The 27299-nt window shown below is 46.8% G+C and overlaps 1 protein-coding gene across 7 annotated transcripts in view; it reads left to right on the top strand.

Moving 5' to 3' along the window:
* Positions 1–27299, top strand: part of tns1b (tensin 1b) — a 392135-nt gene that overhangs the window by 125476 nt on the left and 239360 nt on the right. For all 7 annotated transcript variants that reach the window (XM_063051466.1, XM_063051470.1, XM_063051471.1 and 4 more), the window contains one exon: positions 12561–12599. In XM_063051466.1, coding sequence (XP_062907536.1) covers positions 12561–12599 — 39 coding nt within the window. The remainder of the gene's footprint in view (positions 1–12560; positions 12600–27299) is intronic.

The following is a 27299-nucleotide window of genomic DNA, read 5'->3' as shown; positions in this document are numbered from 1 at the left end:
GAGGAACTCAGCAGGTCAGACAGCAGCTACGGAAATGTATAAATGGTCGACTTTTTGGGCTGAGACCCTTCATCAGGACTCCTCCCTATACCTTCCTTCTAAAAGTTATGCCGACTCGTATCAGACATTACTGCCCTTGGAGAAAAGTGCCACTCGATTCATGCCTCTTATTGTCTTGTGCCCATCGTCAAGGCATCTCATCCTCCTTTGGTCCAAAGAGAAAAGCTCTATCTCGCTCAACCTTTCCTCATAAGACACGTTCTCTAATCCTGGCAGCAGCTTGGTAAATCTCCTCTGCAGCCTCTCTAAAGCTTCTACATCCTTCCTATAATGAGGTGACCAGACTGAACACAACAGTCCAAGTGTGGTCCAACCAGAGTTTTATAGGGTTGCAACATTACCTCGTGGCTCTTGAACTCAGTCCCCGGATTAATGAAGGCCAACACACCATAAGCCTTCTTAACCACCCTATCAACTTGTGCAGAAACCGTGTTCCATCTACGTACAGAGTGTGAAGAGGTTACAGCCCCTGTCCAAGTGCCTCGAGTTCCAATCACACTCCTAATCTTTGGTCACCAGGTACGGTGGGGGGTGGTGGGGGTTGGTCAAGGGGAGACTCCTCGTTAGTCAGTTTCTTAGCCCAGACAAGGTGACCAGTCACAGGCAGCAGGCGTTGAAGGTCCTGTCCTAGCCAACTGCCTGCCCTTCTCCCAAGTATACGTCCATGTCATGTCCACTGCGGACTTTCCAGGACCAGTGGGCGCCGCAGGGGCTAGACTATGTCCTGGACAAAAATGGTAATGGTTTATTTGAGTTTTGCATATATTCCAATAAATATTTGTACGGATAATCAAATAAAACTCTTTAGATATGGAGAAGGGCTCCTTCAACACTACTTATACACTGGGATCCTCCAGGCATCCGTAAACCAAAGAATACGACCCAGTTATTTCTCTTTTCTACTCTTTACTTTATGTAACTTGTTAGAATTTTTATGTCTATCTAGCTATCTAACTACCTACCTACCTGTATAACCGCCCACCTAAATACATAACTCTAAACACAAGAGATTCTGCAGATACCGGAAATCCAGAGCAACACACACACAATGCTGGAGGAACTCAGCAGATCAGGCGGCATCTGTGGAAAAGAGTAAACAGTCGACGTTTCGGGCCGAGACCCTTCATCAGGACTGGACAGGGAGGGGGAAAATGGTAGAATAAGAAGATGAGGGGTGGGGGAGGAGGTGGAATGGGTGGAAGATGACAGGGGAAGGCAGGTGGGCGGGGGAGGCTACCTATCTCTCTGTCTATCGATCTATTTTCATAGTAATTTTTTATGTCTTGCACTGTACTGCTGCAAAACAACAGATTTCATGACATACTGTATGTCAGCGATAACAAATCTGGTTCTGATTCTGATCCTGACCTCCTGTAAAACCTGTTCTGTATCTTTCCATAAAGGATGCACATGCAGACCCAATCTCTCTTCTTTGTACTTCCTCTAATCCCCGCACCTCCCTTTCTGGCTTCTGCCCCCCTCCTTTCCAGCCCTGATGAAACATTGACTGCTCATTCCCCTCCACAGATGCTGACTGACCAGCATTTTGTGTGTGTTGTCTGGATTTCCAGCACAGAGCATAGAACAGAGAACTTTACCGCTCTTCAGCATAAGGTGTTGTGCTGACCTTTGAACCTACTCTAAGGTTTCCTGCATAGCCCTCCATGTTTGTGTCATCTATCTGTCTATCTTAGAGTCTTTTAAAAATCCTTAATGTATCTGCCTCTACCACCAGCCCTGCCAAAACGTTCCCAACACTGTGTTAAAAACCTTAGGTCTGACATGCTATACTTTCCTTCTATCAACTTAAAGTTATGACCCCTGCTCTTAGCCATTTCCAAGCTGGGGCAAAGTCTCTGGCTATCCACTCGATCTATGCCTCTTATCATCTTCTACTCCGCTATCAGGTCACCTCTTATCCTCCTTCACTCCAGTAGAAGAGCCCCAGCTCACTCAGCCTCTCCTCATAAGACATGCCCTCTAGTCCAGTAAGCATCCTAGTAGATCTCCTCTGCGCACTCTCTAAAACTTCCACATCCTTCCGATAATGAGGTGACCAGTGAATGGAAATCAATTATTGCCTATCCTTCTGGTTGCCCCATTACTGAAAGGCTGTGGGGGCTTTGGAGAGGGTGCAGAAGAGGATGCTGCCTAGACTAGAGGGCGTCAGCTCGAAGGAGAGATTGGGCAATCTTGTGCTGTTCTCACCGTCAGATTGACACACATCTAGTCCACTCAATCTGGGCCTTTCAAGGTTCAATATATATCATTGAGAGTCCCCCTCATTCTCCTCAACTCTAGTGAGTACAAGTCAGAGCCATCGAATGCGCCTCATACATTAACCCTTTCATTCCTGAGATCATTCCCGTGAACCTCCTCTGGACCCTCTCCAACACCGGCACATCCTTTCTTGGATAAGGGGCCCTAGACTGCTCACAGTTCTCCAAGTGCGGTCTGACCAATGTCATATGAAGCCTCAGTATTACATCCTTGCTTTTATTTTCTGGTCTGCTTGAAATTAATACTAACATTGCTTTTGCCTTCCTTACCTCTGACTCAACCTGCAAGTTAACCTTTAGGGAATCCTGGTGCTGTAGGATTTGCATACATCCTGAATACTGTTCATTACGACCCATTAAAGTAGATAATGATATGAAATGTACTTTGCAAGCAGAAATGTCTTGGGCACTTTTCAGCAAACAAGTGGGAAGGAATGTGCAGTATGCCTGTGAGGGCCCGCAGGGACACGCTTTGAAGATAAGGGAGAGAGTTGTTGAGTTTGACCCAGTGTTTATGTCAGACTGCCATCAGAGCCCCCAGCAGGAGCCCCTGGGTGAGGTCCTGCTGGGTATGAAGCCCTGACCTCTCTCTACACTCATGACTGTGTGGCCGGGCACAGCGCGGACGGCATGTACAAATTCACCGGTGACACAACTGTTGTCGGCGGAATTTCAAATGGTGGTGAGGAGGCGTGCAGGAGTGAGATAGATCAGACGGTGGATAAGTGTGGCATCTACAACCTTGCACTCAACGTCGGGAGTTCCAAAGAAGTCATCATGGACTTCAGGAAGGGGAAATAAAGGGAACACAAACCGGTCATCATCGAGAGGTCAGAAGTGAAAAGGGTAAGTAGTTTCCATTTTCCCGGCTGTCAACAGCTCCTGGGACCACCGTATTGACAAGTCACGCCGATGGCTATATTTCATTAGGAGTTTGAGGAGAATGTTACCAAAGACTCTTGTGAATTTCTACAGTTGTATGGTGGAGAGCATTCCAACTGGTTGCATCACTGTCTGATATGGCAGCGGGGGGGGGCACTGGACAGGACCGGGAAAAGCTGCAGAAAGTTGCCAACTCTGCCAGCTCCATCACGGGCACTAGCCTCCCCACCATCGAGGACATCTTGAAGATGCAATGCCTCAAGAAGGCAGCATCCATCACTAAGGACCCCCATCACCCAGGACGTGCCCTGTTCCCATGACTACCATCGGGGGGGGGGGTGGGGAGGAACAGGAGCCTGAAGACACGCACTCAACATTTTGGAATGTCTTCTTCCTCTCCATGATCAGATTTCTGAGTAGTCCATGAACACCACCTTCCTATTTTGTTCTCTTTATGCACCCTTCATTTATTGTTGTACACCAATGACCACTTTATGATGCACCTCCTGTCCCTAATGAAGTGGCTACCAAGTCTATATCTGTAGACTTCTGTTGCCGTAGCCTACCCACTTCGCCCAGAGAACCGGTATGCACTGGATGTTTTTAGCGCCACCCTCTGTAAACTCTAGAGACCGTCGTGAGTGAAAATCCCAGGGGATCTGAAGTTTCTGAGATACACAGACCACCATGTCTGACACCAACAACCATTCCGTGCTCAAAGTCACTTAGATCACACTTCGTCCACATTTTGATGTTTGGTCTGAACAACGACTGAACCTTTTGACCATGTCTGTATGCTCTTATGCATTGAATTGCTGCTATTTGTATTAATGAGCAGGTGTACAGGTGTACCTAATAAAGTGGCCACAGAGTATAGACTGAACATTACAACACAGTACTCCATTTAGCCCACAATGTTTCACCTACTCTAAGATCAATCTCGCTTTTCCCTCCGACATAGCCCTCCAAGTTTCTTTCACAGATGTGCATATTTAAGAGTCTCTTAATCCCCCTGATATACCTACCTCTACTACTGTCACTGGGAGTGCGTTCCATGTATCCACCACTCTCTATGCAACAAAACCTACCTCCGACATTTCCCTCTATTCTTTCCTCCAATCACCTTCAAATTATGCCTCCTCGGATTACTCCTTTTCTCACTGAAAAATTTCCACTCGGTCTGTGCCTTTTATCATCTTGTACAGCTCTATCAAGTTGCCCCTCGTCCTGCTCTGTTCCAATGAGAAAAGCCCCAGCTGGCCCAACCTGTCCTCACTGGACATGCTCTCTAGTCCAGGCAGCATCCTGGTGAATCTCCTCTGCACCCTCTCTAAAGCTTCCACGTCCTTCCTATAATGAGGAGACTGGAACTGAACACAATACTCCAAGTGTGGTCGAACGACATTACTTTGTAACTCTTAAACTCCACCCCACCAGTGAAGTCCTTCTGCATTTGTCAGTAGATTTACGCACAGATCCAGCAGCATCAGGTGATGATTGACACTGAGCAGGGCACTGGGAAAGCTCAGGGTTAGCCTCACACAATAGAAGGAGCTGATCCTCACTGCTGATGTAGCAGGGTTGCAGGGAATGATGTCATACCCATCTGCTTCAGAACAGTTCTGTACTAATTGCAGCAGTTTCCTGTTTACTGCCGGTAATAGCGAGGCAGCTAAAAACAGCTGGCACATTCCTTGCTTTGAAAGGTTTTCAAATGCAGCTTATTGGAACAAACATTTTGGAATTGGAACTTAACTGGGTTGTTATTGTCATGTGTATTGTGCGGCATAGTGTAACGCCAGCGTCCTGTGCTCAAATCCCGACGTTGTCTGTGAGGAGTTTGTACGTTCCGATGGCTGCATGGGTTTCCGCTGGGTGCTCCGGTTTCCTCCCACACTCCAAGGTGATTTTGGCTCCTGTACCTCCTCACTGGTGGTAGCAATGAGAAGAGGGCATGACCCAAGTGGAGGGTGTCCCTAATGATGGACACTGCCTTCTTGAGGTATCGCCTCTTGGAGATGTCCGGAATGTAGGGATGGTAGTGACCATGATGGAGATGGCCAAGTCTACAGTCATCTGTAGTCCTGTGCATTGGTGCCATCTATATCAGATGCTGACGCAACCAGTCAGAATGTCTGTAATTGTGTCACATTAGCTCCATGTTGCCCTACACTTTTTTGAATGATAGTGCAGGTTTGAAGGTTAGAGGGGCTTCCCCGGTCTAATTTGTGAGATGAAGTGTCTCGGCCTGAAATGCCAACTATTTATGCCCCTTCATAGATGCTGCCTTGACCTCCCAAGTTTCTCCAGCATTTTGTGTGTGTGTTTCTCTGGATTTCCAGCATCTGCAGAATCTTCCCCCCTTCCTCTCCAGTCCTGATGAAGGGTCTTGGCCTGTCTACTCTTTATTTCCCCTCCATAGATGCTGCCTAACCTGCTGAGTTTAACCACATGGGTGATCTGTTAGTGTTTGTGTGAGGGAGGGGTTGAGTTTTGCAAGTTTTTGTTCTTTTCTTTTTATGCGGGGGGGGTTGCGGGGGATTGGTCTCTTTCTTTCAACAACTATGGTTTGCTGTATGTTATGGCTATCCGGAGAAGACAAATTTCCGAGTTGTATTCTACATAGATACTTTGATTATAAAATGAACCTTTGAACCTTTGAAGCTTTGAGCTCCCCCAGCATTTTGAGTATGTTGTATGTTGATAGTTACATCTGTGCCCTTGGAGAGATGAGAGGTGCTGAAATATTGGTTAATTGGATGGCATCTGACCACTGAGCATTATTTAAGCAGCATCTAGTCTCCATATAATCTATGGAGACACAATAGATTGTAGGTGCTGGAGGGAAGAAGTGGATCAAGCAGCAAAGGGATGGTCAGTATTTCTGGTTGAGAGCCCGTGCCTCTCCTTCACAGACGCTGCTTGACCATCTGAGCAATGTTTTACAGTGCCAGTGACTTGGGTTCAATTCCCACCACTGTCTGCAAGGAGATTGTGTTTCCTCCCTGTGACCGTGTGGGTTTCCTCCAGGTTCTCCAGTTTCCTCCCACACTCCAGAGATGTAGGGGTTGAGGATAGTAAGTTGTGGGTGTGCCATGCTGGTGCCGGACGTGTGGCAACATTTGCAGGCTGCCCCCAGGGCATCCCCGGACTGTTGTCCAATAGCACACTTCACTGTGTGTTTCGATGTACATGTGACAAGTAGAGGTCATCTTTTCCTCCAGCAACAAATAATCTGTTGGAGAAACTCATAAACACAAGGTGCTGGAATTCCAGAGTAACAGATACAAAACGCTGAAAGGACTCAGCAGGTCAGGCAGCATCAGTGGGGAGAGGCAGGGGTGTCTCTTCAAAACCTACATCACAAACCTGGTCATTTCCTCCCCCCCCCCCCACGGCTAATTCAGATTTATTTATCACATGTGCATCGAAACATACAGTGAAATGTCTCATTTGCGCTAACAACCAACACAGCCCGAGGGTATGCTGGGGGCAAGTGTCACCACATATTCCCAGTGCCAACATAGTGTGCCAACAGTGTTCAGCAGAACAATGTAGACACGGCAAGCAACAAAACAACAGCAGCAAAACAAGCCCCTTTCCCACATCCCCATCCACTCACACACACCCATAGCCTCGAACCCCAGGACAGGCCGCATCCTGGCCTCCAGTCCTTGGCCCTGGATTATTAGGCTCACAGGCCGCTGGCTTCCAGACAAACCAATCCAAGGAGACTTGCCAGCTTCGGTCTTTGGCCTTTGGGTTTCTCCCTCCAACTGTTTCAGATGCTGCTCAACGCACTGCGTTCCTGCAGTGGAGTGTCTTTTGCTCCAGGTTCCAGCGCATGGAGTCTCTCATGTCAGTGAGTTGCTCCAGCAGGTTGTGTTTTGGTTCAGGGGAGGACCTTGATCCAGGGAAAGAGTTAATTGTTACCAAGAGTGAGTTAACAAGTGTCTTCTCGGCACAGAACTGAGGAAGCCAGGCACGAACTGTGTGAGGGTGGCAAGCAGCAGGAGAAGAATGTAAACAACAGCCAGCTCTGTGTGTCGTAAACACAAGAGGTTCTGCAGAGCAGCAGACACAAAATACTGGAGGAGCTCAGCAGATCAGGCTGCGCCTACGGAGGGGAATGAACAGTCGACGTCTCGTTCTGGGACCTTTCATCAGGACTGGTCGGGAACAAGGCTGAAGCCAGAATAACAGGGTGTGGGGAAGGAGAAGCCAGGTGATGGGGCAGGTGGTGGATGTATCTGTCCACAGCCTCCTTTACTGAGGACACACTCAAAATGGAGGAGCAACACCTCATATTCCATCTGGGTAGCCTCATCCTGACAGCATGAGCATCAATTGTTCTAACCTCCAGTAAATTCTCCCTCCTTCTCTCTTTTTCTTTCCCCCACTGTGGTTCCCCTATTACCCCTTCTCTTCTCCTCCGGTTTCCCTCCTGTATTTGGTGCTGCTGATGTGGCCTCTTACAACCTGTGGCATAACATCAATTCTCTAACTTCCAGTAATCTTTCCCTCTCCCTCTTCCCTCATCTTAGTAGAACATAGAACATAGAATAATACAGCACAGTACAGGCCCTTCGGCCCACAATGTTGTGCTATCCCTTAAACCCTGCCTTCCATATAACCCCCCACCTTAGATTCCTCCATATATCTGTCTAGTAGTCTCTTAAACTTCACTAGTGTATCTGCCTCCACCACTGACTCAGGCAGTGCATTCCACGCACCAACCACTCTCTGAGTAAAAAACCTTCCTCTAATATACCCCTTGAAGTTCCCAACCCTTACCTTAAAGCCATGTCCTCTTGTATTGAGTAGTGGTGCCCTGAGGAAGAGGTGCTGGCTGTCCACTCTATCTATTCCTCTTAATATCTTGTACACCTCTATCATATCTCCTCTCATCCTCCTTCTCTCCAAAGAGTAAAGCCCTAGCTCCCTTAATCTCTGATCATAATGCATACTCTCTAAACCAGGCAGCATCCTGGTAAATCTCCTCTGTACCCTTTCCAATGTTTCCACATCCTTCCTATAGCGAGGTGACCAGAACTGGACACAGTACTACAAACGTGGCCTAACCAGAGTTTTATTAGTTAAGGCATCCGTTAGTCTTGCGAGACCATGGACCTGTGCCTGGAAAGTCTTCACTCTCCAGGGCGCAGGCCTGGGCAAGATTGTATGGAAGACCGACAGTTGCCCATGCTGCAAGTCTCCCCTCTCCACGACACTGATGTTGTCCAAGGGAAGGGCAAGGGCCGATACAGCTTGGCACCAGTGTCGTCGCAGAGCAATGTGTGGTTAAGTGCCTTGCTCAAAGACATAACACACGCTGCCTCGGCTGGGGCTCGAACTCACGACCTACAGATCGCTGGTCGAATGCCTTAACCACTTGGCCACGTGCCCACACAACCGAAGTTTTATAGAGCTGCAGCTATTCCCCTCTCTGGTTCCCTTCTTACTCTTTTTCTTCTCTTCACCTGCCCATCACTTCCCTCTGGTTGCTCTCCTCCTTCCCTTTCTCCCATGGCCCACTCCCTTTACTTCTGCCACTTATTCCTCTCCCAGCTTCTCACCACTTCATTCCCCTCCCCACCCCGCCCCCCTGGTCTCACCTGTCACCTGCCGGCCTGTACTCCTCCCCTTCCGCCCACCTTCAAATCCTGGCTTCTGCCCCCTTCCTTCCCAGTCCTGATGAAGGGTCCCAGCCCCAAATGTCAGCTGCTTATTCCCCTCCATCCACGCTGCCTGACCTGCTGAGTTCCTCCAGCATTTTGTGTGTGTTGCTCTAGATTTCACTACCGCCATCCCAGTGTACACACACACACACACACACACACACACTCCTCACACACACACACACACACACACACACACACACACTCCTCACACACACTCCTCACACACACACACACACACACACACTCCTCACACACACACACACACACACACACACACACTCCTCACACACACACACACACACACACACACACACACACACACACACACACACACACACACACACACACACACACACACACACACACACACACACTCCTCACACACACACACACACACACTCCTCACACTCCTCACACACACTCCTCACACACACACACACACACACACACTCCTCACACACACACACACACACACACACTCCTCACACACACTCCTCACACACACACACACACACACACACTCCTCACACACACACACACACACACACACACACTCCTCACACACACACACACACACACACACACACACACACACTCCTCACACACACACACACACTCCACACACACACACACACACACACACACACACACACACACACACACACACACACACACTCCATAAACACCTCGCCTGAGGTACAGCAAGCATCAAGAGTTCCAGAAAAGATTTACAAATTGCATGGCATTTAAATATTTTCCAGGGCACACTGGGGGAGGCAACGATTTATGATCCTTCCATAGCAGAGGGCTGCCAAGCCCACTGACTTCACTAAAACAAAAAGAGCTCCAAAACATGTTCCAAACATTTACATAGCTCATCGGCGGTTCGCGCAGTACCTTGACAAACTGTGTTCCATATGCCTGTCCTTTTATGGTAGAGTCTCACCACTGGTGATTGGGGTGGGTTTACTCAGGGAGAGGAAGGTTATTTTTGTTTGTTAGATTGGAAGTATTTTGGCCTCCCGACCAGTATTTGCAGAAACATGTTTCACTCGAACCTCTGCTGTCAGACCTGGCAATTGTAGCATTTTCTGGCCCAGCTGCTCTGTCAGAACCTGCCAAACACACCCAGCTCTCCCACCGAGCAGGACAAGGACAGCAGGTAGCAGGGGAGCACTACCACCCCCCCAGTTCCCCTCCAAGTCCATCACCGTCCTGACTTGCAAATGCATCACCATCCCTTCACGTCACTGGATCTAAATCCCAGACCTCCCCCACCATCACCACTGTGGGGGCCATAACCACAAGTATACCTCCTGTACCTCATAACTGGGTCTCTGAGTGTATTATAGCATCAATGACTACCAATTGGGGTTCAATTCCTGTTGCTGTCTGTAAGGAGTTTGTATGTTCGCCCGTGACCATGTGGGTTTCCTCCAGGTGCTCTGGTTTCCTCCCACACTCCAAAGTCATCCGGGTTGGGGTTTGTGAGTTGTGACTGCGTTACGTTAGCACTGGAAGCATGGCTACCCAGCACACCCTCGAATTGTGCTTGTCGTTGACACAAACTATGCATTTATTGTAGGTTTCGATGTACCTGTGACAAATTAAACTAATCATTAAAAAAAAAGTCTTAGTTAATCTTCTTTCTTTCTTTTTGCCCGGCCTAGTGTCAGTGTGAGTCCTAACTCACCCAGTGTGGTCAGTCAGGGATAGGCAATAAGTGCTGGTATTGCTTTCAGGACCCACGCCATTCAAACCAGATGACCAGCTAATGACCCACTGGACTGCTGGTGGAGTAACTCCGGATTCTAGCAGAGAGGGATCCACACCGTTACTCCTCCCAGCCTGAGAGTGACAGGTCATCTACTGTAAGTGTTGGTATCAGGGACATGCAGTGAAGAACTTAATCGGAATCCATTTATTATCACAGATATGCACTCAGTAGCCACCTCCTGTACCTAATAAAATGGCCACTGAGTGTGTGATTGTGGCCTTCTGCTGCTGTAGCCCACCCACTTCCAGGTTCGATATACAAATGTGTATTATGCGTTCAGAGATGACCTTTTGCACACCATTGTTGTAACGTGTGTGCATTGGAGTTAGTGAGTTACTGAGTTAAATTTGAGTTACTGTCACCTTCCTGTCAGCTTGAACCAGTCTGGCCATTCTCCTCTAACCTCTTTCATTAACAAGGTGTTTTCGTCCAGAGAATAGCTACTTACCTGTTCCCGAAGAAGAGTCTTGGCCTGAAATGTCGTCTGTTTACTTCTTTCCACAGATGCAGCCTGACCTGCTGAGTTCCTCCAGCATTTTGTCTGTATTGCTCTTAATGCTTTTAATTTTTTGTACAGTCCTCTGTAAACTATAGAGACTGTTGTGCATGAAAATCCCAGGAGATCAACAGTTGATGAGATACGCAAACCACTCCATCTGGCACCAACAATCATTCCACGGTCAAAGTCACCGAGATCACATTTCTTCCCCATTCTGCTGTTTGGTCAGAACAGCAACTGAACCTCTTGACCGTGTCTGCATGCTTTTATGCATTGAGTTGCTGCCTCATGATTGGCAGATGAGATAACTGCATTAACGAGCAGGTGTACCCGATAAAGTGGCCACGGAGTGAATGTCGTAAAATGTGTTGTTTTGTGGCAACATTTCGGAGCAAGATATTAAAAATGCTACAAGTGAAAATAAGGAATAAAAAATACATCGTGCAAAAAGGGAGCAAAATAGTTTATGCAAGTTTTTGCACCTTTCAAAAATCTGCTGGCAGAGAGGAAGCTTAAAGATAAGGTCAGCCTTATTTGTTGCATGTATATCAAATCACTGAAATATACAGTAAAATGTCATTTGTGTCATCGACCAACAGTCTGAGCAGGTGCTGGGGGCAGCCCACAAGTGTTGCCACTTTTCTGGCACCAACGTAGCATGCCCACAACTCACTAACCCAAACCCATTTGTCTTTGGAGTGTTTGAGGAAACCTTACCATGGACAGAATGTCCAAACTCCCTCCAGACTGTGGTGGCAATTGAGGATCTGTTGCTGGCTTTGTAAATGATTATGTTACATACCACCGTGCAGCTGTACCACCATGCTACATGCATACTGTGCATAGAGATCAATTGATTGCACAGTGCATTGAGGTAGAACAAGGTAAAACTATAACAATGCAAAAGTGTTGCAGTTACAGACAAAAAGTGCAGTGCAGGCTAACAATAAGGAGCAAGATCATAACAAGGTGGATCATGAGGTCAAGCACCCATCTTATCATACAGGGAATGACTTAACAGCGGAGTAGAAGCTGTCCTTGAGCCTAGTGGTATCTGCTTTCAGGCTTTTGTACGTTCTGCCTGATGGGAGAGGGGAAAAGAGAGAATGTCTGTGCTGGGTGGAGTTTTTAATTACTCAGGCTGCTTTACCAAGACTGCATGAAGTGCAGACAGAGCCAGAGAGGGAAGACTGGTTTCTGTGATGGTCTGAGGTGAGTCAACAACCCTCTGCAGTTTCTTGGAGCTTCTGGAGGAATGCAGAAAGCAGCTCCTCAGGAGGGCCGCCGAAGAACTGTGGAGGGTCGAGATGATCAGGAACCATGGCTCGTTGGATGACTTCATTTGCCCCCCCACCTCATCTGTCGTCTCTCTTCCCTTGCAGGTCTCGACCTTGTGTGCGCCTCCAGTGAACTATGAAGTGGTAAGCTCAAGTTTCCACCTTGTGTCAGTGTGGTCAGGGCTGGAGGGAGGGCGGTGTGAGATGAAATGTTTTGAATTTTCAGCCAGTGGTAAGGAGATTCCTAGAGTTTCAATGGCCACATTCATTGCCATCAATTGACTTCGGTTTCGTCTGCTCCTTCTCCAAAACCTCACACCTTCCCTCCAGCTGTGGCCCAGAACTGAACACATCACCCTCGCTGTGCCCTCAGAATAACATCATCTCTCCTCATTCTTCCTACCAGGCTGTAGCACCCCACACTCATCACCACCAAACTGGCCACTGGGACGGGTCTAGTCACTGCAGGTAAATCTGGTCACTGGGGACATTCCTGGTCACTAGAGGTGGAGCTAGTCCCCGGGATGGTTTTGGTCACAGGAGACTGGTCTGGTCACTGAAGATGAATCTGATCAGATTTTGTCACTGGGAGGATTCTGGTCACCTGGGACGTTGTAAATGAACTAAAGTGTTGAGTACAGCATTTGGGATGTTGTGCTGAATTTGTATAAGACTTTGGTGAGGCTGAATATGGAGTATTGTGTGCAGTTCTGGTCACTTACTGACAGGAAAGATAGCAATAAGATTGAGAGTTCAGAGAAAACTTACAAGAATGTTGCTGGGACTTGAATATCTGAGTTATAGAGGAAGGTTGAATAGCTTAGAGGTGTATAAGATAATGCAGAAGTGGGCAGAGAAGTGGCAGATGGAGTTACACCCAGGTAAGTGTGAAGTGGTTCATTTTGGAAGATCAAATTTGAAGGCAGAATATAATATTAATGGTAAGATTCTTGGCAGTGTGGAAGATCAAAGAGATCTTGGGGTCCGAGTCCATTGGACACTCAAAGCTGCTGCGCAGGTTGACAGTGTTGTTAAGAAGGCGTACGGTGTGTTGGCATTCATCAACCATGGGATTGAGTTTAGTAGCCAAGAGGTAATGTTACAGCTATATAGGACCCTGGTCAGACCCCACTTGGGGGACTGCATTTAGTTCTGGTCACCTCACTACAGGAAGGATGTGGAAACTATAGAGAGAGTGCAGAGGAGATTTACAAAGATGTTGCCTGGGTTGGAGAATGTGCTTTATGAGAATAGGTTGAGTGAACTCGGCCTTTTCTCCTTGGAGCAACAGAGGATGAGAGGTGACCTGATAGAGGTGTATAAGGTGATGAGAGGCATTGATCGTGTGGATAGTCAGAGGCTTTTCCCGAGGGCTGAAATGGCTAACAGTAGTGGGCATAGTTTTAAGGTGCTTGGAAATAGGTACCGAGGGGATGTCAGGGGTAAGTTTTCCACACACAGAGTGGTGGGTGCATGGAATGCACTGCTGGCGATGGTGGTGGAGGCGGATACAATAGGATCTTTTAAGAGACTCTTAGATATGTACATGGAGCTTAGAAAAATAGAGGGCTATGCACTAGAGAAATTCTAGGCAGCTTCTAGTGTAGGTTACATGATCAGCACAATATTGAGGGCCGAAGGGCCTGTAATGTGCTGTGGATTTCTATTTTAGATGTTCTGTGTTCCGTGCTTATTCCCTAGAGTGTAGGAGAATGAGGGGAGATTTGATTGAAGTATACAAAATTATGAGGGGTATAGATAGGGTTAATGCAAGCAGGCTTTTTCCACTGAGGATAGGTGGGATGAGAACTGGAGGTCATAGGCTCAGGGTGAAAGGTGAAACATTAAGGGGAAACTTCTTCACTGAGAAGGTGTTGTGAGTGTGAAATGAGCTGCCAGTGGAAATGGTAGATGCAGGTTTGATTTCAACATTTAAGAGAAGCTTGGATAGATGGGAGGGGTATAGTGAACTGAATTGGCTATTTCTTCCATCCTTCACATACATGAGGAGTAAAAATCTTTATGTTACGTTTCCATCTAAATGTGCAATGTGCAATCATAGTAATTTGTAATAATTTATGATAAATAGAACAGTCAATCTAACATAGAAATACACTTAAGTCAGCGTGAGTTAATCAGTCTGATGGCCTGGTGGAAGGAGCTGTCCTGGAGCCTGTTGCTGCTGGCTTTTATCCTGTGGTACCGTTTCCTGGATGGTAGCAGTTGGAATAGACCATGGTTGGGGTGTCTAGGGTCCCTAATGATCCTTTGGGCCCTTTCTTCACACCTGTCTTTGTAAATGTCCTGAATCATGGGAAGTTCACAACTACAGATGCACTGGGCTGTCCGCACCACTCTCTGCAGAGTCCTGCGGAGGGAGGTACAGTTCCCATACCAGGCAGTGATGCAGCCAGTCAGGATGCTCTCAATTGTGCCCCTGTAGAAAGTTCTTAGGACCTGGGTGCCCATACCAATCTTCCTCAACCGTAGAGGGTGTAGTCCAGGTGAGGGTTGATGGGACAAGGCAAAGTAACAGTTCAGCATGGACTAGATGGGTTGAAGAGCCTGTTTCTGCACTGTACTGTTCTATGACTCTGTGATTCATGGTTTTTATAAAACTGTATTAGTCCTCCTCTCATTCCCCATTGCTCTGCAGTCCCAGCTTCTCATAACTTAAGTCCTCCAGTTGCAGCTAAGTTCCTGTGAAACTTTCCTGCACCTCTCCAGCTTAGTCCTGTCCTTGCTAAATACGGTCAGCATCTGCAACTCTTTAGTACTGCTGTTTATTCAGCAAAGAAAGGATCTGTTTGTATGTATGTTTGACGTTTATCGCCTGTCATCTGGAATTGCCAGAATTGCAATATTCCAGTCTCACCACCAGTATGGAGAAACAGAAAAACCTTGTGGTCAAGTTCATAGATCCCTCAGAGCTGTCCAGCAAGCTGCCAGGGTGGTTAAGAAGGTGTATTGTGTGTCAGCCTTCATTAGTTAGAGGATTGAGTTCCAGAACCACGAGTAATGTTGTAGCTCTTTAAAACTCTGGTTAGACCACACTTGAGTATTGTGTTCAGTTCTGGTCACCTCATTTTAGGAAGGATGTGGAAGCTTTAGAGAAGATGCAGAGGAGATTTACCAGGATGCTTCCTGGATTGGAGAGCATGACTTATGAGGAAAGGTTGCACAAGATAGATCTTTTCTTGATGGAGCAAAGGATGATGAGTCAGAGGTAGCCAAGCAATGAGGCATAGATCAATTGGTGTGTGGAACGTGCTGCCAGGGGTGGTGGGAGAGGCAGATGCATTAGGGACATTATAAGAGACTCTTAGATAGTCACATGGATGAAAGAAAAATGGAGGTCTATACGAGAGAGAATAGTAAGATTACTCTTGGAGTAGGTGAAAAGGTCGGTGCAGCATTGTGGGCTGAAGGGCCTGTACTGTTCTCTGTTCTACAGATACATTGTACAGCTGTAAAAAATCTCAACGCCCATTAAAGTTCCTTATGATCAACAGTCAATAAATAGCCAATGATTTCGATACCCCATCCATGGGAAAGAGAGTCTCATGGGAAAGACAGTCCTTCCAGGTGAGGCGACACTTCACCTGTGAGTCAGTTGGGGTGATATACTGTGTCCGGTGCTCCCGATGCGGCCTTCTATATATTGGCGAGATCCGACTCAGACTGGGAGACCATTTCGCTGAACACCTACGCTCTGTCCACCAGAGAAAGCAGGATCTCTCAGTGGCTACACATTTTAATTCCACGTCCTATTTCCATTCTGTCTATCCACGGCCTCCTCTACTGTAAAGATGAAGCCACACTCAGGTTGGAGGAACAATACCTTATATTCCATTTGGGTAGCCTCCAACCTAATGGCATGAACATTGACTTCTCTAACTTCCATTAATGCCCCACCTCTCCTTCGTACCCCATCCATTATTTATTTATTTGTTTGTTTGTTTGTTTGTTTATTTATTTATTTATACACACACGTTCTTTTTCTCTCTCTCCTTTTTCTCCTTCTGTCCCTCTCACTATACCCCTTGCCCATCCTCTGGGCTTTCCCTCCCCCCCTTCTTTCTTTCTCCCTAGGCCTCCTGTCCCATGATCCTCTCGTATCCCTTTTGCCAGTCCAGCTCTTGGCTCCATTTTGGATCTCCCCCTCCCCCTCCCACTTTCAAATCTCTTACTAGCTCTTCTTTCAGTTAGTCCTGACGAAGGGTCTCGGCCCAAAAGGTCGACTGTACCTCTTCCTAGAGATGCTTTCTGGCCTGCTGCATTCACCAGCAACTTTTATGTGTGTTGCTTATATACCTTGTTCTATTTTGGCCTGAAAGTTTGTTTCCCTCCATAGGGCTGTCTGCCCTGCTGAGTTCCTCCAGCATTTTGTGTGTGTTACCCTAGATTTCCAGTATCTGCAGAATCTCTTGTGTTTATGATTACATATCCTCTTCTTCCTCTCGTAATCTTACTCACTTCTGTCTGGTCTCCCCTCGGCCTCCTTCACTGCAGTGAAAACAAGACCAGCCTGTTTGGCCTCTTCCCATGAACAAACTTCTCAACAGCCGGGTGAATTCCGTCCTTGCCTGAGTAGAAAGCCGTCTGCTGCTGCCTGGATCTCACACATGTTTCAGTAATCTCTAATCAGGGCTAATCACGTCCGTAGAAGAACAGTTACCACAAAGCAGATTGCGATCAGTTACATCTTGTTTCCCACAAGTACAGTTTGGCTGATCCCAGATAACAAGCGATAAATGTCAAACATACATACAAGAGGATCTTTTCCTTACTGAATGAACAGCAGTGCTAAGGATTTGCAGATACTGACCCTCACCTCAAATAACTGTTCAGTTCACCGTGACCTTCACCCTGACTAAACAATGACTCTGTAAAGTCCCATAGGCAGGGTGGGGTCTGACAGTCTGAGGGAGTGAGGACTGATCTCTCAAATCTGGAGCACTGGTAATGAGGTGGAGAAAAGGCCATTGATGTTCTTTCTCGGTAACACGAATTGGATGAGAGTGGCAGTACTGAGCTTGTGGCCACATTTACTACCTCTGTGCGACCAGTCTCTTGCAAACTCTGATAAATCCTGTTGACTCCCAGACACAGGGTGTGGTGGCAGCCCTGGTACCGGTCTACAGCTGATCAGAAACAGCTTCCTGGCAGAGCATTGGCTCTGAAGCCCGTCACGTTGTGGCAGGAGGTCAGGGTTGTGAGCTGGCTGGTTGAGTGATCAAACAATCACTGTGCCAGTGGGAGGCCTTCTTGCATTCCCTGATGTGAGTCAGTAGCATTCTGCCAAAGACCAGTCAGGAGAAGAGATCCTAACAATTCCTGGACACCGTGCGCTGTCGGATTCTCACTGCAGCATTGCTTCCAGGAGACACAGGCGGGCCTCGGTATCAGAATCAGTGAGCCTCACTTCAGTGGTGGGGAAGGCACTGGAGGGATTCTGAGGATCAGGATCTATTTAATTTGGGAAAGGCGGAATAGCTTTGTGCATGGAATATCATGTTTCACAAATTTAGTAGAACATAGAACAGTACAGCTCAGGACAGGCCCTTCGGCCCTCGTTGTTGTGCCAACCCTTTAACCTACTCCAAGATCAATCCAACCCTTCCCTCCAGCGTAGCACGCCATTTATCTATCAACCATGTGCCTATCTAAGAGTTTCTTAAATGTCCCTAATGTATCTCCCTCTACCATAACCACACACCTATCACCCTCTGTGTAAAATACTTACCTCTGACATCCCTGCTATACTTTCCTCCAATCACTTAAAAATTATGCCCCCCTTGTATTCGGCATTTCCACCCTGGGAAAATGTCTCTGGCTGTCCACTCCAGCTACAACTTCTATCATCTTGTACACCTCCATCAAGTCATCTGTCATCCTCCTTCGCTCCAAAGAGAAAAGCCCTCGCTTGCTCACCTCTCCTTCACGAGTCATACTCTGTAATCCAGGCAGCATCCTGGTGAATCTCCACTGCACCATCTCTAAAGCTCGCACATCCTTCCTGTAACGAGGTGACCAGAACCGAACACAACACTCCAACCGTGGTCCAACCAAGGTTTTACAGAGCCGCGTCTGATTGAGCTTCTGAAGAGCTGACCAAGAAGGTTGATGAGGGCAGAGTGGTAGACGCCATCTACATGGACTTTAGCAAAGCCTTTCATAAACATTCTCTAGATGGCTTGTCCAGTAGGTGAGATCACCGGACAGTTGAATACAAGATTGGTTGGGTGGAAGGGGTCAGAGGGTGGCAGTGGAGAAATATTTCTCTGACTGCAGGCCTGTGACCTGTAGTGTGCCACAGGGATTGCTGCTGGGCCCACTGTTGTTTGATGAGGAAGAGAATGTAGGTAGCAATGGTTAATAAGTTTGTAGGTGACAGCAAAATCAGTGGCATGCTGGACAGTGAAGGATTTAGATCAACTGGGAAACAAAGAAATAAATGTCAGGTGCCATTCAACTCAGACCAATGTGAAGTAATGTATTCGTATTCTAGAAGAGAAAGACCTAGAGGTACATGGTAGATCCCTGGGAGTGGACATGGGTAGTTCTTTATTGGGACATTCTACTCTGAAATGAGGCTGATGTTCAAATTCAAAGTATATTTGTTAGCAAAGTACATATATATCATTTGCAGGAAAGTAAAGAAACACAGCAGATTTTATGAAAACGATGCATCAAAACTGATAAACAACCAGTGGGGAAAATATGTCCTGCTGGGAGATCAGGCTAGTGGTGCCTCTCTGAAAGATGAGACTTGGGATTGGTTTATTGTTGTCATATGTACCCAGATACAGTGAACAGCTTTTCTTGCTTGCTGTTTCTACAGATCAAATCATTACACGGTGTAACATGGTTGAACAAGGGAAAACAATAACAGGATGCAGATAAAGTGTAACAGTTGCAGAGAAGGTGCAGTGCAGGTAATCAATCAGGTGCAAGGACATAACAAGTTGGACTGTGAAGTCAAGAGTCCATCTTATCTACTGGGGGAATCATTCAATAGTCTTATAACAGCAGGATAGAAGCTGCTCTTGAAGCTGGTGGCCCGTGCTTTCAAACTGTTGTATCTTCTGTCCAATGTGAGAAGGGAGTATGAAAGAACGTCTGAGATGGGTAGAATTTTTGATTATGTTGGCCACTTCATTAAGGCAGTGGGAAGTGTAGACAGAGCCCATGGAGGGGAGGCTATTCCTGTGATGAGCTGAGCTGTGTCCACAACTCTCTGCAGTTTTTTGTGGTCCCAGGCAGAGCAGTTGAGGTAGCAGGCCGTGATGCATCTGGACAGCATGTTACCTCGATTAAAACTGGTAAGAGTTGTCCACAGGTATGTGACCATTTTTCTCTATCCTCTTGAGGGATAGATGATTGACAAACTTCCTTGGCCGTGGTGTCAACATGCCTGGACCTGGTCAGGCTGTTGGTGATGTTCACTCCTAGGAACTTCTCTCTTCTTCAAACCTCCCCCCCTCCTGAAGTCAATGACCAGCTCTGTTGTTTTGTTTGCATTGACAGAAAGGTCATTGTCATGACACGGTGTTACTAACTCTCTATCTCCTTCCTGTACTGCTCTGACTCATCTTGGCATCCAAGATATGTATCCCACTTTGGTGGCATCATCTGCAAACTTGCAGATGGGATTTGAGCAGAATCCGTCCACATAGTCGTGAGTGTACAGGGAGTAGAGCTGGGGGCTGAGGGTGCAATCTTGTGGAGCCCCAGTGCTGAGGATATTAAGTTTGCAGACAACACAAAATTGGTGATGTCACAGACAGGGAAGATGGATTTTAAAGATCACAGTGGGCCAAGGGTGTGCATATTCAAATAAAGGCAAGGTGTTGCATTTATGAAAGTCAAACCAAGGTAGAACTTTCACACTGAATTGCAAGGCTCTGGGAAGTGTTGCAGAACAGAGGGACATTGGGGTTCAGGTACATGGTTTCCAGAAGGTAGAGTCACAGGTAGAAACAGTGGTGACGAAGGCTTTTGGCACGCTGGTCCTCATTAATCAGAGCATTGTGTAAAGGAGTTGGGAGGTTATCCTAAAGTTGTATGGTGTTGCACTTGCAGAATGCTGCTGAGTTTTGGTCACCCTGTTGTAGGAAAGATGCTGTTGAGCTGAACAGAATGCAGAGAAGGTTTATGAGGATATTGACTGGACACGAGGTATAGGGAGAGGTTGGTCAGGCTGGGATATTTTCCTTGGTGCACAGGAGACTGAGAGTTGATCTTATAGAGCTGTATAGAATGATAAGGGGCATAAATAGGAATTTTTCCCAGGGCTGGGGAATCAAGAACAAGAGGACATAGGTTTAAGCTGAGACAACGAAGAATTAGTAGGAATCTGAAGGAGAACTTTTTCACCCTGAAGGTAGTTCACATATGGAATGAGCTGATAGAGAAAGTGGTAGAGGCAGGTACATTAACAACATTTAAAAGGTTCTTTGACAGGTACATGGATAGGAAAAGTTTAGTAGGATTTGGACCTAATATAGCTGAACGAGACGAACTTGGATGGGCGTCTTGGTCAGCTGTCAATTAATTGGGCCATAGGACCTGTTTCTGTGCTATATGACTATGAATATAGGGTGGCATGGAGGGGTAAGTATTAGGGCACCTGCAATCACCCGTCTGTAAGGGGTTTGTAGGTTCATGGGTTTCCTTCCACATTCCGAAGACGTACGGGTTGGGGTTAGTAAGTTGCGGCGCGCTACGTTGGCGCCGGAAGCGTGGCGACACTTGAGGGCTGCCCTAGCACGATCCTCGCTGATTTGCAACACACATCAAAGTTGCTGGTGAACGCAGCAGGCCAGGCAGCATCTCTAGGAAGAGGTACAGTCGACGTTTCAGGCCGAGACCCTTCGTCAGGACTAACTGAAGGAAGAGTGAGTAAGAGATTTGAAAGTGTGAGGGGGAGGGGGAGATCCGAAATGATAGGAGAAGACAGGAGGGGGAGGGATGGAGCCAAGAGCTGGACAGGTGATTGGCAAAAGGGATATGAGAGGATCATGGGACAGGAGATCCAGGGAGAAGGAAAAGGGGGAGGGAGGGAAAAACCCAGAGGATGGGCAAGGGGTATAGTCAGAGGGACAGAGGGAGAAAAAGGAGAGAGAGAAAAAGAATGTGTGTATATAAATAAATAACAGATGGGGTACGAGGGGAGGTGGGGCATTAGTGGAAGTTAGAGAAGTCAATGTTCATGCCATCAGGTTGGAGGCTACCCAGACGGAATATAAGGTGTTGTTCCTCCAACCTGAGTGTGGCTTCATCTTTACAGTAGAGGAGGCCGTGGATAGACATATCAGAATGGGAATGGGACGTGGAATTAAAATGTGTGGCCACTGGAAGATTTGATCTGATGCAAAATGTCGCATCCCACAGTTTGCTTCGATGTTCCTGTGTCGGATAAAGCTGATGTGCTGGAATACTGCTGTACATCCTTTGGATGTGTGAGGAACTGAGAACACTGGAGGAAACCCATGCTGTCACAGGGAGAACAGAATTAGAATCAGAATCAGGTTTACTATTGCCGATGTGTGTTGTGAAATCTTGTGTTTCATGGCAGCACTAGAGTGCAATACATAAAAGACTATAATAAGAAATAAGAAAAAAATTTAAATTAAAAATTTAAGTAGTGAAAAAAGAGAGCAAAAATAATGAGGTAGTGTTCATGGTTTCATGGACCCTTCAAAAATCTGATGGCAGAGGGGAAGAAGCTGTTCCTAAAACATTGAGTGTGTGTCTTTAGGCTCCTGTACCTTTGCCTCGATGGTAGTAATGAGAAGAGGGCATGTCCTGGGTGATGGGGTTCTTAATGTTGGATGCTGTCTTGGTGAGTCATCGCATTTTGAAGACGGCCCTTGATACTGGGGAGGCTGGAGCCCATGATGGAACTGGCTTCATTTGCTCATCTCCGCAGATTTTTCCAGTTCTGTGCAGTGGAGACTCCATACCAGGCAGTAATGCTGTCCATCTGCAGAAATCTGTTGGGAGTTTTTGGTGACATACCCAGACTCCAGTTGTGTTGTGGCTGTACAACAGAATGGCCGTTGGTTGTATTCGAAGCCTCGGCTGATAACAGGAGAGGCAGAAGCAGAGTTAACATCGTCAGGTGTGTGACAGGTAGCAGGGAAAGTGCTCAGCACCACCTAACCCATGGAAAATCAATTTGCAGATTGCAGTTACATATCAATAGATTCAGTTTCTGAGCTAAAGTCTCCAAACCCAACCAGATGTTCCTTGATAAAAGGAGAAGTGGTCAGGAGGGGTGGGGACAACGCAGTGGACAATGACTCAACCCTTCTGAGCCTGAGGTCTTTGCTCATTTTTAAGAGATTCTCTGGCTGCCAAAATAACTTGGAGTGAACATTGCTGGGTGTGGAACCTTGGCAGAGACAATGGAGAAACATGGCCCTGCAAAAAATGCATGTTTATTGTACACAATAACACATTAGTCACTCATGAAATCCCCGCTCCACTCGTGGCATCATGCACGCCTCCCACCTCAGTCTGTTGTACAGTGGTGTCCCGCACCTGAGCTGTCAAACAGCCCTCTGTCCATCCAGATGTTTTTCATCTGGGTGAACATGTGCTAGGGACAATCTGCTTTATAACTAGCGTGACACCAGGCTGAGATGCACCCAGCAGAGACAGGAGACAGAGAAACACTGAAATAAAGTTGACTATGCCTGTACGTTTCAGGTTGGAATTGGTTTATTATTGTCACGAATACCAGGGTACAGGGAAAATCTTGTCTGGCATGCTGTCCAGATAGATCAATACATGACCCATTGCATTGAGATAGGACAATAATAATGTAGAATGAAGTGTCAAGGTCACAGAGAAGGTGCAGTGCAGATAGACAATAAAGTCCAAGGCCACAATAATGTAGAACATAGAACACTACTGCCCTTTGGTGCACAATGTTGTGCTGACCTTTTACCATACTCTAACATCAGTCTAACCCTTCTCTCCCACATATTCATGTACCTATCTAAGAGTCTGTTAAATGTCCCTAATGTATTGTCCTTTACCACCACCCCCTGGCAGGATGTTCAACACCCACCACTCTCTGTGTAATAAACCTACCTTTGACCTAATCTAGGCAGCATTACACTCGCTCCAAAGCTTCCACGTCCTTATAACGAGGTGAAGTCAATTTGACTGTGCCTGTGAGTTTCAGATTAGAAGCAGAATTGGAATCGGTGTAGCATTGTCAAACGTACTGAGATACAGTAAAAATCTTGTCTTGCATGCTGTTCGTACAGATAAAATAACCACACAGTGCACTGAGGTAGAACAAGGGAAATCAATAACAGAGCACAAAATGAAGTGTTACAGTTGCAAAGAAACTGCAGTGCAAACAGATAATAAGCTTTCTTTTGCATGCCATCCATACGGAAGATTACAGGACATAAGTGCATGGAGTTAGTATAGGGTAACCACAAATAGCAGAGTGCAGAATAAAGTGTTACAGCAACAGAGAAAGAGCAGAGCGGACAGACAATAAGGTGCAAGATCATAATGAGGTAGATTGTGAGGTCAAGAATCAACTTACTGTACTAGGGGACTTTTCAATAATCTTACAACAGTGGGGCGGAAGCTGTTTTTGAGCCTGGTGGTACATGTTTCCAGGGATTTTGCATCTTCAGCTCGATGGGAGAGAGGAGAAGAGAGAATGTCCGTGTGGGTGGGCTCTTTGATTACTTTACCGAGGCATCAGGCAGTGTAGTCAGAGTCCATGGAGGGGAGGCTGGTTCCTGTGACGTGCTGAACTGTGTCCACATCACTCGGCAGTTCCCTATGACCTTGGGCAGAGCAGTTGCTGTACAGGCCGTGATGTGCCCAGGTAGGATGCTCTCTGTGATGCACCTGTAGACTTCTGTGCAGCGTGACAAACCTCCTCAGCCTCCTGAGGAAGTTGAGGTGTTGGTGAACTTTTCTGGCCATAGTGTCAATGTGGTTGGACCAGGACAAGTGATGCTCACTCCTAGGAACCTGAAGCTCTCAGCCTTCTCAACTTCTACACCATTGATAGCTATGGGGGCGTGTACTCTGCCTCAACGACCAGCTGTTTTGTTTTGCTGCCTCTGAAGGTCTTGGTTGTTGTTATGTCACCATGTCACAAGCCCTCTATCTCCTTCCTGTACTCAATCTGGTAGTTATTGCAGATCTGGCTTTCTATCATGGCTTTACCTGCAAACATGTAGTTGGACTTAGCGGAATGATATCGAGGCAATGGAGAGGGAGCAGAAGAGCTTCAGTAGGATCCTGCCTGCACTAGAGGCAGAAAGCTGTAACGAGAGGCTGGTCAAACCTGGTTTGTTTTCTCTGGAACAGCGGAGGCTGAGGGGAGATCAGATAGAAGTGTATAAAATTATTTGAGGCACAGACAGAACCTTTTTTCCAGGGTAGAAATTTCAATTACTACAGGGCATAGATTATGATAAAATTAGATTAACATTAGCTTTATCTGTCACATGAATATCGTAGCATCAAAACACACAGTGAAATGCAACATTTGCATCAACGACCAGCACAGTCCGGTGAAACCATAGCCTGCTTGCAACTCACTAACCCTAACCCGTACATCTTTGGAGTGTGGGAGGAAACTGTGGAACCCAGAGAAAACACTCGTGAATGTGCAAACTCCTCGCAGACAGTGTGAACCCCAGTTGCGGGCACTGTGAAGTGTTATGCTAACTGCTGGGCTACCATGTCACCCATAAAGTCTAAATGATTTTTGTTTCATAGAGGGTGGTGGCTCCCTGAAATGGTGCCCAGAGGTGGGAAGGGAACAGATATGGTAGTGATATTCAAGGGGCTTTGCGACAAACACATAGACATGTAGCGAATGGAGAGACACCATCAGGTTCAGGAACAGTTATTACCCTACAACCACCAGGCTCCTGAACCAGTGTGCATAACTTCACTCACCACAATGAGCCTTGGGTCCCACCAGACCAGGTTCAGGAATAGTTGTTACCCTCCAACCATCAGGCTCCTGAACTGGCCTGGGTAACTTCACTCACCACAACTCTGATCTGATTTCACAACCTACTGACTCACTTTCAAGGACTCCCCAACTCAATACTATTTACCTTATTTGCACAGTTTGTCTTCTTTTGCACATTGGTTGTTGGTCAGTCTTCGTGTATAAATTCTATTATTTTTCCTGTGAATGCCTGCAACAAAATGAATCTCAACGTAGTTTATGGTGACTTACTGCTATAAGTACTTTGATAGTATATCTACATTGAACTTTGAACCAGGGACAACACACAGTGGCCAAACCCAGGTGGTCACATGGAGAGCATGCAAACTCCACTCAGACAACACCGAGTTTGGGATCGAACTCATGTCTCTGGAACTGTGAGGCATTGGCTGTATCCACTGAGCCACCGTGGCGAACTCTCGGACCCAGCCTTCACCTTGACACACAACTGCTGAGGGAAACACAAAATGCTGGAGGACTTTGTGATATGGAGCACATAACGGCTTTATGCTTGCCCATACATGATGGCCCGAAGGGCCTGTTCCTCTGCTGTACTGAGCATGGAACATCAGTTCTGTTTCTGATTCCCTGACTGTAAGAGTTGAATTTCTAGAGAGCGGCTGCCATCTCGGTAGGGGGCAGGTGAACAAACACGAAGGGTTAAAAGTTGAAGGTAAAGGAACGGACAAGGATTATTCTCCACCCACTCACTGATCATCAACAACTCTATAATTAGCACAATTTCAGCATTCTGCTTCCACTGCATTATCATTTCACAGGACCTCCTGTCGGAGAACAACCTCTCCTTCACTGACTAAAAGGCTCAGCAGAGAGCATCTTTACATCAGCCAGTACTGCCTGGTTTGCTGCAGGCCCCGTTCACACTAGATTAAAACCGCAGCAGACTGTCAGGTCAGCAGAAGAAGCTATCAGTTGCAGTCCACCGTCACTGCAGGACTGGTATGTGTCCAGGACAAAGGAGTGGGCAGGAAAGCTCATTGTGGACACTATCCGCCCTGCAAACTGCCTTTTCCAAAAGCTCCCTTCTGCAAGTTGCTATAGAGCTATTAAAACAAAAACTTCAATTCATCTTCCCTCAGCCAGTTAGTCTGATCAACCATTCCAGTTAGACCCCCCACCCCCACCCCACTCCATCACCCAGTCACGGCATTGCATTTCTTTGTTCTTGATAATAATTGAATATTGTTCTGATTTTTGCACATCTTACCAACACACCACATCAAATTCCTAATGCATGTTAGTGTACAGTCAGAGGCCACTTTATTAGGTACACCCGAACTGCTGCTCATTGATGTGAATATCTGAGCAGCCAATCACGTGGCAGCATTTTAGCACATAAAAGCAGGCAGACATGGTCAAGAGGTTCAGTTGTTGTTCAGACCAAACTTCAGAATGGGGAAGAAATGTGATTGAAGTGACTTTGATTGTTGATGATTGTTTGAGCAACAGACACAAAATGCTGGAGGAACTCAGCAGGTCAGGCAGCATCTATGGAAAAGAATTAACAGTCGACATTTCGGGAAGAGAACCTTCTTCAGGACTGAAAAGGAAGGGGGAAGATGCCCGGAATAAAAAGGTGGGGGGAGGGGAAGGAGGATAGTTGGAAGGGGAGAGGTTTGAGTATCTCAGAAACTGCAGATCTCCTGGGATTTTTACGCACAGCAGTCTCCAGAGTTTACAGAGAATGGTGCAGAAAACAAAAAAAAACATCTAGTGTTTCTGGGAGTGAAATCATCTTGTTAATGAGGGAAGTCAGAGGAAAATGGCCAGATTGATTCAAGCTGACAGGAAGGCTACAGTAACTCAAATAGCTA

Source organism: Mobula hypostoma, chromosome 6 (assembly GCF_963921235.1).
Source record: "Mobula hypostoma chromosome 6, sMobHyp1.1, whole genome shotgun sequence".
Classification (NCBI taxonomy): Eukaryota; Metazoa; Chordata; class Chondrichthyes; order Myliobatiformes; family Myliobatidae; genus Mobula; species Mobula hypostoma.
The sequence above is the reverse complement of the archived record's forward strand: the minus strand, read 5'-3'. Positions and strand labels throughout refer to the sequence as shown.